The 14,024-nt window shown below is 39.4% G+C and overlaps 1 protein-coding gene across 4 annotated transcripts; it reads left to right on the top strand.

The window, feature by feature from the left end:
* Positions 1 to 1,039: 1,039 nt before the first annotated feature.
* On the top strand, positions 1,040 to 13,281 carry foxp3-1 (forkhead box P3-1 protein). Of its 4 annotated transcripts, XM_090183223.1 has the most exons (15): positions 1,040 to 1,719; positions 1,820 to 1,901; positions 2,464 to 2,523; positions 8,072 to 8,232; positions 8,823 to 8,900; positions 9,095 to 9,215; positions 10,276 to 10,462; positions 10,610 to 10,714; positions 10,814 to 10,901; positions 11,055 to 11,129; positions 11,278 to 11,428; positions 11,623 to 11,699; positions 11,984 to 12,085; positions 12,200 to 12,321; positions 12,501 to 13,278. In XM_090183223.1, the coding sequence occupies exons 4-15, from the start codon at positions 8,080 to 8,082 to the stop codon at positions 12,556 to 12,558; spliced, it is 1,317 nt and encodes a 438-aa protein (XP_090039349.1). In that variant the 5' UTR covers positions 1,040 to 1,719; positions 1,820 to 1,901; positions 2,464 to 2,523; positions 8,072 to 8,079; the 3' UTR covers positions 12,559 to 13,278. The 4 variants fall into 4 exon arrangements, with proteins under 4 accessions (XP_090039349.1, XP_021470058.1, XP_021470059.1 ...); XM_021614383.3 differs by having other exon boundaries at positions 1,041 to 1,901; XM_021614384.3 differs by lacking the exons at positions 1,040 to 1,719; positions 1,820 to 1,901 and having other exon boundaries at positions 2,464 to 2,675.
* The last annotated feature ends 743 nt before the right edge of the window (positions 13,282 to 14,024 follow it).

The raw sequence follows: 14,024 nt of genomic DNA on the forward strand, positions 1-14,024 counted from the left end.
TGGAGTCACAAGTCCTTGTGTTCAAGGAATATCAGACCAACTACTAAACTGACCAAATACTAAATACTAAACTGAGCAGTTTAATACTCTGTAAGTGAATTTGGCCAAGTAATTATGATTTAAAAAATACACATCATGACATTAATTGAGAAAAGTTATGAAAAACAACCCCCACAAAGGTTTTTTGTCAAAGCCTGTGTACAGTTGTTATCTAATAAGGGGAATGTTTGTTAAGATTAAAAAGGAAATTGAGATGCTCAAGCAGACCGCTTCCTTGCAACCTTCTGTGGTGTATTTTAGATAGATGACCTTTGAGAACCTGAAAAATAACTCTTCAGAACAAAGTGTTTTACACCTGCTTAGAATGTCATACTTTACCTCGCGCGGGCTTCCCCGTTGCGTAATGGACTATTTTTTCATTGGTTATGTTAATGTTTCCTCTGTAAAATGCCTCGTTAACCATTTTTGGTGGTGATGCTGGTAGTAATGATAATGATGATTATTACCTTTATTACAAAATAAAATAAGTACAGCGGACACAACAACAGCAAAACAAATCCATTTCTCACAAGAAATACACCTTTTGATGTCACTATCACAATTGTAATGTTGATAGTTTCATATACTGCTCATGCTATTAACCTTTTGAGCATACATGTCATAACGAGAAAAAATGTAATCTTACTTCAGCTCGTCATGATTAGGACACACCAGAGGTCAGCAACCGCCCGCTCTAGCCCCCTATTACCACTCCTCTGCTTCTTCTAGAGATCCTCACACACGAGGAAAGTTTAATCTCAGACAAAACATTTTTTATTCCATGATGAATTACATCCAAAGATGTAAGGATGCAAATGGACAACATATGACTTTTTGAACGTCTTGTCAGCAACTATCCTTACAGTATGTGTGGTCAGGAGTGACAAAATATGTGGTAAAAGATGGAGCAGTCTGGGTCCTTGCTCTGTTCCTCCGCAGACTGAGGTCGGCGAGAAAGTGCATAATTTCATTGTTTTCCCTCAGATTGTGTGTTGCGTTCACACGAGAAGACAAGTTTCAAGTAAATGTGTCTTGGTACACATGAGAAATCGTACTCCTCAGCATAGCCAGTCCAAGACTTAAACAGGGGTAAAAGTAGAGCTAGAAGAGTATTTTAGCAATGGAAAGTTATTTAACAATGTGGTTTGGAGAATGTGTTGGGTAATTGTAGGGTTTAGAGCCTGCCGATATCACTGCGGACTGTTTAGGCCCCTCAGGGTCATGGTGGGGCATTGCCTTTGTAACAGAGGTGGTTCAATGAGCCATGCTTGCATGTTGAGTAACTTTGTCGGAAACCTAAAGACTTGCGCTAGCTTCCCAAGCTTAGGGTTTAGCTCAGTGAGCCAACACAATTTTGTGGTGCGCAGACGACCAGGGCTGCAACCGAGACGGTCCCATCGGTGCCAGTCATTCAGTTGATGCCTATTAGCTGCTGGGGTCATTGTGGAGAGGGAGACGAGGTCCTGAAGACTTGCGAAAGCTCCCCAAGCTAATGCCTAGGTTTCAGACCACCGGGCTAACACAGACAACCCAGATTCATTTGATTTACACTAATTCAGTACAATACGGTGGATCACATAATCAACAATCACAAAACAAACAATTTCTGTGCACTGCCATTGTGGCTTGTAGCATTTATTTGTTCTGAAATAGGTTGTGTTTCAGACTATTGAGGGTAGGGTAAGTCATTTATGCTTATTTGTGTGAAACCTGTTACAGCGATGTAGGACATTTCCATTTCGATGGCAGGCGTAAACTTTTTTCCTACTGTAACTTCCAGGTATAAATACAGACTGGATTCTGGCAAACACACATTTCACGCATCTGTTCCCTCTCTCACACGTTGCTTGTGACATTTTCAGGTGAGTGTTGAATGAAGGGGATCGTGATTCTGCCTTATTCATGCTCTCTGTAATCTGATTGATTTCTCTCATCATGGCTGTCCATTGTGTTGACACACAGTGAAATTATACAAGGCCGCATGATTATGTTTAGTCTGTATCAAGATTTTTTTTTAATGTAGATATTGTGAAAGTTACCTGAATACGATGTGTTGGAAAAGCAAAAATAAGATACTATTGGAGGAGATTAATGTTAACATTTATTTGTACCTTAGACAAAACACGCTGATAGGTTTTGGTCTTACTTGCCTAACAAATGAATAATTAATTCTGAAATCAAATATAATTGTTTTATAGCATCAAAGAAATATACTTTTCATAAACATTTTTATAGTTATAAACATATTTTAATAAACATTTCCTTTTCAACATTTCTTTGCTCTTACCATAACCTGTTTCCCCATTACAGTGAATATTGCTGGTAGTCTGTGTTCTTTTAAACATAATAAACTTCAAACATCACTTGTGGAATACTACCCCCTCTCTCTGACATTTGTTTGCTTTTTTTTTCTTCATTTTCTAGCATCTCATCCTCTTAAGAACAGGAAGACAGAAAGCGAGCAGGAGATACGGAAGGTGTAAGGTGAGAAAAACTGTCTGTTTTAACGTGTGACCTTTACATTTTAGGAATGTACTTCTTTGCTTTCAGCTAGAGTTGCCAAACATTCTGTGTATCAGAAGGGAGATCATTCAGTGGACAAGTGTCTCCCAAATTGGGGTGCGTGTCCCCAAGAGGTACGTACAGTACGCAAAACTCAAGACCATGGTGTAATCTGGTTTGGTGTCATCTGTAATGGTGGATTGTTTGTAGCTGTGGTGTATGAGCTATTTTATAGTGTAGTCTAATGATCATGTACCTTACTTCTAAAAGCGTACAAAGTATCGATACTGTATATCAGTTGGGTAACACAGATTGTAGGCATATAGCAAAAGGGTGAAAGGGGAATGATAGGTCTTAATATTAAGTAAACACAACTAAGAAAATAACTTTGTTTGTAATGACTGCTTTAGTGAGGAACCTGTTAAAAGGTGTTAACAGGTGTAAAAGTAAGTGTTTAAAGCATCACTAATCATATAGGCGAAAACAATCCAATCTTTCTTCTACACATTTTTTAAGCATTATGTTCAAGATAACTTTTAACTTCTCATTGAATGGATTGTTCAATGACAACCCAGTCGACACAATCCTAACACTGGGCACATTCATTCACAAAATTGAAACGACTTTGGTATGATATCTATCACGGTTAGGGTAGATTCATTTGAACTCACTATATTCAAGGAAATAATTGGTGAAAAAAATGTAATAATTGAAACTGAAATATCTATGCGTTACTAAAAAAATGTACAATCTCATTGTGAATGTAATTCTTAAAAATGATTTGGGTTTAGACCCAAGACCTGATATTCATAACATGATGGACTGTTGGTGGATTGAAGTCTCATGATGCAAAAAGGTCATTTGTGACGAATCTGTGGGCTTGTCCAGAATTAGTCTTTTATCATTAAAGGATACTGGGATTTAAAAAAACTTATGTCAAGAATGTGTACCGGTATCATCACATGTTGCTGTGTCATCAAAATGATCATACATTCAGATTTTTCTGATGGTAGTCAATATCTGTACTTTGTTACCACAAAAAAAGCAAATTATGGAATATGGTAATATTTTCGGTACCACAATGTCAAAGACGATGAATCACTTTACAGGAATTACACTGTTATACTTTGGTCTTTCAATTGTGTTACTTTTGATCTGTGAGAAAACCAGAAAGCCTTTTCTCTCTATGAATATTTTTTTTGTCAATATAAAAATGTAAGTATTGAGGCTTACACTACAATCACAACATGCATTTAATCTGCAAATCACCAAAATATTCCAGGTAGATTAGGTTTTTATTCAGTTAACTTAATTTAAAAATCAGATTAGGATGAACAGATTAATACAATAATACATTTTTTGTATTGTAGTTTATAGAATAATACATGTAGGTCAAATTCTGGCGAAAGCCAATAGTGATACATAGTTATAAATGGAAGCTCCGAGTCAGTGTGACATGAGTAATCATGAGTAGTAGTTCTATCTCAATTGCTTTTTATTTGTATTTAATTGTATTTGTACTATTAGGGATCTAGTCTACTATTAGGGATCCCGATTAGCTGTTGCCAAGGCAGCAGCTACTCTTCCTGGGGTCCAAACACATTAAGGCACTTACATTACACTAAAAAATAAAAATAAAACAGTACATCATATAAAAGTATTACCCCACTACATATCTACAATACAAAATGTATAATACCACCATACAACAATATTACAATGTACGTGTGTGTAGAGTGAGTGCGCTAGCGTGTGTGCATATGCCTGTGTGTGTGTGTTGTTTTTTTAAAATCAGATTTTACTGCTTGCATGAGTTACTTGATGTGGAATAGAGTTCCATGTAATCATGGCTCTGTGTAGTACTGTGCGTTTCCCAAAGTCTGTTCTGGACTTGGGAATTGTGAAAAGACCCCTTGTGACATGTTGTGTGGGGTATGCGTGGGTTTCTTAGCTGTGTGCTAGTTTGAACAGACAGCTCTGTGCTTTCAACATGTCAATACCTCTCGCAAAGACAAGTAGTGATGCAGTCAGTCTCTCCTCTACTTTGAGACAGCAGAAATTGACATGCATGCCATTGATGTTAGTTCCCCATGTACACTTAAGGGCCAACCGTGCTGCTCTGTTCTGGGTCAGCTGTAATTTGCCGATGTCCTTCTTTGTGGCACTTGACCATATGACTGGGCAGTAGTCCAGGTGTGATAAAACTAGGGCCTGTAGGACTTGTTTTGTTGATAAGAATGTCAAGAAAGCAGAGCAGCACTTTATTACGGGCATACAACCTCTCCCCATCTTAGCTACTGTTACATCAATGTGTTTTAACCATGACAGTTAACTATCCAAGGTTACACCAAGCAGTTTAGTCTCCTAAACTTGCTAAATTTTCACATTATTCATTAGAAGATTTAGTTGAGGTTCAGGGTTTTGTGAATGTTGGCCCAAATGCAATGCTTATAGTTTTTTAAATATTTAGTTTACTTTTTACTTGTCAGTGCTATCTGGGATCTTTGGGACATTCCTAACCCTAACCTTAACCCCTATCCTTACCCTAATCCTAACCCTAACTTTAACTCTAACCTTAACCCTTACCATAACCATTTAAAATGTCATCTTTAATGGGGTAGGGACATCTCAAGGATCGCAGATAGCACAGGCCATTCTAAAACTGACTGCAGCTTTTTGTTAAGTGATTTTACTTGCTGTGGTAGCTGACGTTTATAATGTTGAGCCATCAGCATACATAGGCTCACAGGCTTTACTCTGTGCCAGTGGCAGGTCATTGGTAAAGATGGAAAAACATAAGGAGCCTAGACAACTGACCTGGGGAATACCCAACTCTACCTGGATTATGTTGGAGAGGCTTCCATTAAAGAACACAAAACAGCAACCACAAGCTTCTTATTATGCCGTCCGTATATGTTGAGTGCCATTCCCTATAAGTATGCTGAAAGTCAATTGTTGATTTGTTTACTCTGTAATAGCATTGCATCTGGTCAACCCATTTTTTTCCAAAAGTTTACTAATGATTGGTAGCAGGCTGATTGGTCAGCTGTTTGAGCCAGTAAAGGGTGCTTTGCTATTCTTGGGTAGCCGAATGACTTTTGCTTCCCTCCAGGCTTGAGGGCACACACTTTCCTGTAGGCCTAGATTGAACAAATGGCAAATAGGAGTGTCAATATAGTCCGCTATCATCCTCAGTAATTTTCCATCCAAGTTGTCAGACCCAACATTTCTGCAACTACCGCCCCCTTACAAGCAACGTTTGAAATATGTTCTACCTTCTTGTGGCTTTGAGTCAGTGACTCTTATCACAGAATGAAATGTTACATTTGAGAAGTTAAACAATTATTTTTTCATCTCTTCCACACTCACTTTACGGAATTCAAAATTACAATGCTTGTATTTCATAATTTGGTAATTTTTTAATGGATGTGTAGGTTCAGGGTTTGTTTTTGGCATGTCATGCTTAAATTGGCTAATCTTGCCAAATAAAAAAAAGATTAAAGTAGTTGGCAATATCAGTGGGTTTTGTGATGAATGAGCCAACTGATTCAATGAACGATGGAGCTGAGTTCACCCTTTGGAAATACAGAAGTTGGACATAAATGTTCAAGAAACATCCTAACTTTGTAATATAAACTGCAATATGTTTATTTAATTTTATTGTCTGTAGGACTGGTATTATATGACCATCAAATTGAAAGTTAGTCTTCATGCTTATTTTGCCATTTAGATTAATTCAATAATTTTGGACACAAATGTTAATGTAGCTGTCTCTAAGTCACCACCACAGTATAGTATTTACTCAAATCTATTTTTTATAAACGTTTTTCTTCTCATTCAAAAAGAAAAGTTGAATTAGAAGAAAACATGTTATAAATTAAACATAATATAATATTGGGGGGGGGGGGGGGGGAAATCATATTCTGTTTAATACTGTCCTTTGTGGATCAAAGATCAAAAAGAATGATTACTCTGCTTATAAATTCCTTCCTCCCCTACTGTAGTGTTATAGGTCAAAGAAAGCGAATCTACAAATCAATATCACCCACAGGTTCCTTCCAAAGCGCCAAGATCAGACAGATATTTTAGATATGGAAGCATAGTGAGTAATAAGAAAACTCACTGAGAAAAAAGTTTCAATATGATACAGAAGGAATAACTTTCCATATGTAGTTGATTGTAAATATAGCATTTTGATAATCAAACCCAGTCCTAGACTATAGTAAAAGCTGAACGTAATTGTCCTCAGTTGAGAGAAGTGTTGTAAGAAGTGTTAATATATCACAATGTTCTACTTGTAATGTCATTGTAGCACGTCCATTCATCAAATCACATCCTACAAACCTGTGTGACATAAACGTGTACTGTAGCTCTCAATTCCAAATCCAAAAGATGTGCTTATTCATTTACTGCCTGTTTTATGTGACTTGATTCAATTGTCACTGTGCATTACAACAAATACTTTGCTTTGATCTGAGCTTTCTGTAAAGAAGAAATGTTTGGTTTTGCTAGTGAAGTGGAGATAAAAGTGAGAAGCCACAAAGAGCTTCAGTACTTTCTCTTTCTACTGAATTCCTGTTTCCTCTTCCTGGGTGAGAGCGTGCATTTGCAAATGTACACAGTGGTCACCCATAGACTTTTAAACATTTGAGGTATAGAGTTCTATGAGGTTGCCTTTAGAAGCTCTTGGGTAGCACTTTATTTTACAGTACAGAAATGACCAGATAATTTACATATTTACCTAAAAATGACATGATGTAATTACACGTTTGTTTTTTTGCGGAGTTTTAACAGATTTTGGTACCAAGTGGTTCTTTCAAGCATACTAAGCACAATAACGTAGCCATTGATACCACATTATTTTATGAAGGCCACTGAAACAGTATCAGTACCAGTACCAGTACCAGTACCAGGGGTACGAGGGGAGAAAAGAATTGGAGCACCCTCTCCCCTTCCCTCTTTCCTGTGCTATATTTTTGAGATACCTGCTGCTATCAGCTTCATCTCTGTACCCTCCACTGTCTGTGTAGTCAAAGGTTGCACCTGTGCACAACCACAAAATCTCTCAGCCCAGACTGTGTTTGAACTCCTCTCCCTTTCATTATGTCTGATAAAGGAACAAAGATAATATGCCTCCAAACCTGTAGCTGTCTAACATTTACCAAAGAGCAAATTTGTATCCCACCTCACTCTCTCTATTCTCTCTCTCTCTCTTTCTCTCTCTCTCTCTCTCTCTCTCTCTCTCTCTCTCTCTCTCTTATTATATTATATTGTAGCAATATGTTGTTTTAATGTCATACATTGAACAATATGCTGGACTGAATACAACATACCCTTACAAATAGGAACACACCTACATAATTGGTGCCCTGTGTGGAGATGATCTATTGCGATGTGTGTTTATTTTTGATTGTTTATGTTGTCTACACATTTGCAGCGTGAGAGTCAACCTTTATCCACCACCACCCCTGCATTCCTAGGGGTAGCATGCACTTAGCACTAACCCTCAATTTCTGCTCTTCTGCACCAGGCCCAGGGATGCTACAGACTGAGAGTGAGAGGTTGAAGAGTGGGCGACTGAACAGTGGGCGACATCAGCAGCAGCGAGAGCAGCGAGAGGAGCCAGACGCATGTACCCAGCCCAAAGATTCTGCCTCACCTCAGCTCTGTGCTCGTACCTCTGTTACGCAGGTACTGGTTGAACTGTTACTGTGGTTTCAAGCCAAATTTGAGCCAGATTTACAAAAAAAAATAATCATACATAATGAATAGTAAAATAAACATGAATTGAAAGTTAAGAGCTCAAGCTAAAGTGTACAATTGGTTTCATACCGTTTGCTTTTTATTTATTTGTTGGTCTACAATTTTTTTGTATAATAATACTAATTTAAGACTATTAAAGCTAGAATCCATGAAAAATAACAACGCCACACCCAGCCTCTGTTTCAATAAAAAGCTGAGGGATGGGCCTAAAGAAATGGAACCACTCAAATTCATAGACTATGCTATGGATGCAAGGACCGGCCATCCATGATATCAAAATGACAGTTTTAACCATGTTTTGAGGCTATACAGTGGTTGTTTACATTTACTTTGTTGAACTCAGCTTATCAGGCCTTAATAAGTTTTCTTCAAGAATCAATGGGTAATTGTTAAGTCCAAACATTAATGTTGCAACTAAGGATTCTAGCTTGGAGGAAATATTTATACTTTCGTTACATGGAATATCTGTTGTCCTTATAGTGAGAGGAATGATGTAAATACATGTCCATTATTCATAGATGGGCTTCCCATTGATGATTAGACCTGGAGTTTCACTTATGGCCTCGTCTCAGCTCCAAAGCATATTGTTACGGCAGGTATGATATTCCTTCTTATGCCTCCTATTATAAAGAGTTTCGATGCTCTATTCTGGCCTGAGATACATGTAAACCCATACATTATTGTTTCAGTTTCACTGACATTAGCACAAGAAAGTTGCTTGTATTTGCTCGGAGAACTCCCTGCTGGTGAAAAGGGATACTGTAAGTGCCTTGTTGTGTGTCCTCCCCAGTGTTCCAGTGAGGAGGAGGGGAGATCGCTCCTGCAACGGGTGTCTCTGTGCCCCCAGTTGAGCCAGCACAGACCCTCTGTTCTACGCCAGGGTGTCCAGGCTGCCCACGTGCGACCGCAGGGTACGCTTTGCGCTGACTGACTCTCTGCAGCCCCCTTGCGTACACATGTTTTTTAAATTGTATTTATTTATTTCACCTTTATTTCAACCAGGTAGGCCAGTTGAGAACAAGTTCTCATTTACAACTGCGACCTGGCCGAGATAAAGCAAAGCAGTGCGACACAAACAACAACACAGAGTTACACATGGAGTAAAACAAACATACAGTCAATAGCACAATAGAAAAACCTATGTAGTGTGTGCAAATGTAGTATGTCTTAGGAGAAGATATAAAGCCAGCCTGTTGTCCTAAAAAAACGGAAATGAGTTACCTCTGGTTCGTTCAGCCATTCCTTTGGGGGAAATGAATGGGGAAAGAATAGGGTTTTGGAACAAACTTAGAAAATAAGGTCTGAGGTTGACACAGGCTTAGGAGATCTTATACGTTTGGTTATATGCGATAATATCAGTCAGTTGACATGACATTTATGAATTATGAAGCCTTCATGTGCTTTTTTTCATTTACATACAGTCAATGCTTCAAAATGCACAAAAAGTGACGTTAGCTGATGAAGATTATCTCATAGAACAAAACGTATGAGATCTCCTAAGCCTGTGTTTACCACAGACATATAAAACTCCATTCATTTCCCCGTAGGCTTTGTTCCACGGACCATGGCGGTGTCAGTGCTTACTAAAAGACGCCATTATTATTGCTCTCTATAAAACAGCTCTTTATGGAGAAAGACCTACAGTAGAAACACTGTCCATGACCCTCAAGTATAATGGATGTATAGAATCTATAACTAACCCCATAGTTCTGTCCGCTTGGACAGCATTCACAACTGGACCATTAAATCATTGTCAAAACATTTTAATTTTTCCCTCACCCTATAATGTGTGTGTACAGTCACACTTTTGAATGGAAACACTAGCGGCTTTAAAAGCATGGAGTCATTCCATATGTTGCATACAATTCTATACAGCCATTATACTGTACATTATTCAAAGGAGGCTCATGGAAAGTGTATCGAGGTCTTTCCCCATAAAGATCCATTTTTCTCTACCTTCTGCTTCTCCAGCACCATGCACTCTAACAGAGGCCAGTTCAGCTCAGCCCATCTCACTGTGCAAGGTGGAGGTGGACACAGGGAGCCGTGGACAGTCCTCTCCCCCACACTCTGAGCACTCTCCTGGGCCAACTCGTCACCCCTCTCCCCCGAGGACAGCCAGTCCTAAGCAGAGCTCCATCATCACCAGGCAACATGAGTGAGTTCCGCGTGTGTGTGTGCGTCTGTGTGCATGTACGTGCATCTGAGCTTGTGACATGAACAGAAACTGCATAAACAATGCCAGGTTGGTTTGATTGATTGCGTTCAGTCCTAAGTTTGTAATATTCCTCCCCTCATTCTGCAGGGCAGGTCACCCAACCCTAGAGGGGTCCAGTGCTCTGTTTCTCAACGGACTCTGCTGCTGGCCTGGCTGCGATGCAGTATTTGAAGAATTCCCCAGTTTTTTGAAGTAAGTAATGGGCACCAGTATATTTCATTAGTCATTGTGATACAGTTGTGGCGCTGTTGTTTATAGTCATGACAGTGATGCTCTTTATGGTGTTTCCAGACACCTCCACTCTGACCATGGCCATGGAGACAGAAGCATTGCACAGTGGAAGGTACAACAAGACATGGTGCAATACATGGAGACCCAGGTTTGTTCCTGTAGTTCTACATATTATATAGTTTTACAGAAAAACTCCAACTAGTGAACACGGAGAACCCGTGAAAGGTTGTAAAAGCTCCAAGTCCAGCTAAGTGAAAATGTTGCCCTTAATGAACCTTAATGAATCTTCTCTCTTTTTTAGCTGACTGTGGAAAAACAGAAACTCTTCGCAATGCAACTACATCTGCACCTATCTGGACACAAATCAACTGTCTTGGTAACTTCTCTTTTGAATAATTCCCTCAAGTGACTATAGTAACCGGCCATTGTCCATTATCCTGCACTTTTTAAGACAATTTCTATGTTCCTCAACTTGTCCTTGTTGAATGTCTGTGTTGTTGGGTCATGGTCTCTCTCCCTGTCAGAAGGCAGCTTCAGACTGGCCCTACAGGCACAGCCTGTCACTAGGCCTGCCCCAGAACCGAGGTGGAGTGTCACGCTGCACCACTAAAGAGCCAGAGGAGCTGGAGCAGCATGAGTATTGGCCCTCTGCTGCTCCCCACCACCTACGGCCAGGTAACACTGCCCCGCCCCTCCCGCTCTTCTTAAGCCTGAGGGAGTTCCACTCCATTTTGATTTTGAATGCCACTCTGAGTGCATTCCTACAAGTGTTTTACTTGTCTGTTTTGGTGATGTTGTCTTTCGTGTTGCTGTGAAATCTGATCCAAACTCAAGACCTGGTATGTTTGCTTTCGTTGGCCGTCCTACAGATCTTATCCCGAGTGTTGAGTGTTACAAATACAACAACATTAGGCCACTGTACACCTACGCCTGCATGATAAGATGGGTGAGTTGTCTGATTTAAACAGTAAGAGTCTCTCTGAACACTTGTGTAAAAGGAGCACTGTTGGTAGACTGTCGAGAGTCTGGCTGAGTGGCTGAGGAGCACACAGTTTGCTCGGTAGTTCATGCATCCTTGTTGGACTGCAAGACAGCGACAAGTGTGACATTAATATAACATCTGTTGTTTTGGACTACATGTGTAGCAAGACCTCAATCTATGTCTAGACCCCATGTGAGTTGTTTCAATTGCACAAGCATATTGTGAATGTCCACCATGTCTGTCTGCAGTCTATACTGGAGTCTCCAGACAAGCAGCGCTCCCTGAATGACATCTACAACTGGTTCACCACCATGTTCTTCTACTTCCGACACAACACGGCCACATGGAAGGTTAGGCTTCTCCTTGGATCATTATGCTCGCTTTCATATGAGTCCTATATTTGAGTCTTGAGCAATATTAGCTCCTGAACTCCTTACACAAGCTGTATTCATTTGCCTCCACAGAACGCTGTCCGTCACAATCTTAGCCTCCACAAGTGTTTTGTGCGAGTGGAGGGAGGCAAGGGGGCCGTCTGGACAGTGGATGAAATGGAATATCAAAGGAGAAAGGGACAAAAATACCACAGGTAGACAGACCTATGGTCTGGATGTGCTTTCTTGATTCATTCTTAGTTTTGCAGCTTCATTCCAACTCAACAAGTGAGGGTGCTATTGTTAACCCTGTTAATAAAACACAGCTTAACCCACCCATTAACACAGACTTGTTTTTAAAATGGTATTGTAATAATATGAACCATCTTTTTAGGGATCATCATGTGAAATGGCTGGCACCCTACTCCTTATTTCGTCCAGAGGAACCTTGAACATAGCCACCCCTTCAGTGAATGAAAAACTACTGGAAAAGGAAGTCACTAGGACCTATTACTGAATCAAGGTATTTTTTAACAAGGCTGGAGAAAAAGCCCTCCAGGAGGGTTGACCTGTCCTGGTCTACAGTATCTACAGAACCTATCATCACCTTCTTTGTTCAGCAGCAGATGGTGCTACAACATAGCACAGCCCAGGACTCTTTTGCCTCTAGACTCTTTTATTGTGAAGATGTGTGCACGGCTGGAATGGCTATACGTTTTGCAGCATTTGAAAGAAAAATATATACTTAGCAATTATTTGTCAATCAAACTTAGTGAAAGGGTTAACAATTGTTTTGTTGTGTTGGCTACATACCGTATACTCTATCCCACTGGGCTCATCATTGTAAACTGTTGTTTTGAGGGTGGAATTTCAACCATAGGATTAGTTCAACATTTTAATTAATTTTCAACATAGACAAACATTGTATGAAATATAATTAATTTGTACCTTTGAAATAATGTCAGATCATCACTCAATAAGTTAGCCAACAAACTTCTGGCTGATTTATTGAGTGGGTGAATAAAGGTTGAAATCGCATTGATCAACGTTTCTACCAAATATTACCCAAATGTCCACGTTGAAATGAAATTGTGTGCCCAGTGGGATGTTACAGCAAGCATGTACAATTTTACACTGTGTTAAAAAAAATAAAAAATACTCTGCAATTAAATGTATCTTTGATTATATCTTGTGGATGTTATCTGTCTAATGAATCTATACCCTACAGGAAACAGTATGACTCTGATATCTCATCAAAACAATGGATCTAACATTCCATTGACATCAAGCTAAATATTGTCTATACAGTAGCATTTGGTTTCTAAACATCTCTATTGTGTTTTTCTTGTTCCACTGCTATTTATCCATTTTGCCGCAGACCCAGCAGTTGTCCTTCTGTGTGAACCAGGCTTTCCCTAGCAAGTGTTATCCAGTTATTTATATCCAAAGATACTTTTCTAAAGGACAACATGCCTTTATCTGGTGTGCATGGGTAAGCATGAGACTGTTTGATATGAGCAAACCTCAGTCTGGACCAGATCCATGGAAGTTAACGCATGTGTATGTGCTTTCCAAATTCAAAAGTATACTAAAACCATTTAACTGTAATTCCATATGAGGGGGGTGTTTTTGCACATTCCTTTTCTCCCAGAGAGAGAAAAGCATTGCAAATTAGCCCCATATTTTGTTTTAAGTCTGTAAAGTGTCTGCCTCGTCTCTCTCACTCACAATCTCACATCCACAAACCTGCTAGCTCTCAGAAAAGGACCTCAGGCAAGGTATTTTTGACAGGACAAGACAGAGAGAGTGCAGTAAATACGACACATTTCCACTTTTCAGACCTTGATTACACATCTCAGGGCATAGTCATAAATAATAACTAGCAATTGCCTGTTCAAGGCAACCACTAACATATAAA

The sequence above is a fragment of the Oncorhynchus mykiss genome, chromosome 9 (assembly GCF_057628025.1).
Source record: "Oncorhynchus mykiss isolate SJ-2025 chromosome 9, ASM5762802v1, whole genome shotgun sequence".
NCBI classification, from domain to species: Eukaryota; Metazoa; Chordata; class Actinopteri; order Salmoniformes; family Salmonidae; genus Oncorhynchus; species Oncorhynchus mykiss.

What these genes read in the sequence shown, in the direction of transcription:
- foxp3-1 (XM_090183223.1), top strand. Translation starts at nt 8,080, where the DNA reads ATGCTACAGACTGAGAGTGAGAGGTTGAAGAGTGGGCGACTGAACAGT. An exon ending in AAAGCATATTGTTACGGCAG is followed by an intron (nt 8,901 to 9,094) that starts GTATGATATTCC and finishes TGTCCTCCCCAG; the next exon opens with TGTTCCAGTGAGGAGGAGGG. An exon ending in TCCCCACCACCTACGGCCAG is followed by an intron (nt 11,429 to 11,622) that starts GTAACACTGCCC and finishes GCCGTCCTACAG; the next exon opens with ATCTTATCCCGAGTGTTGAG.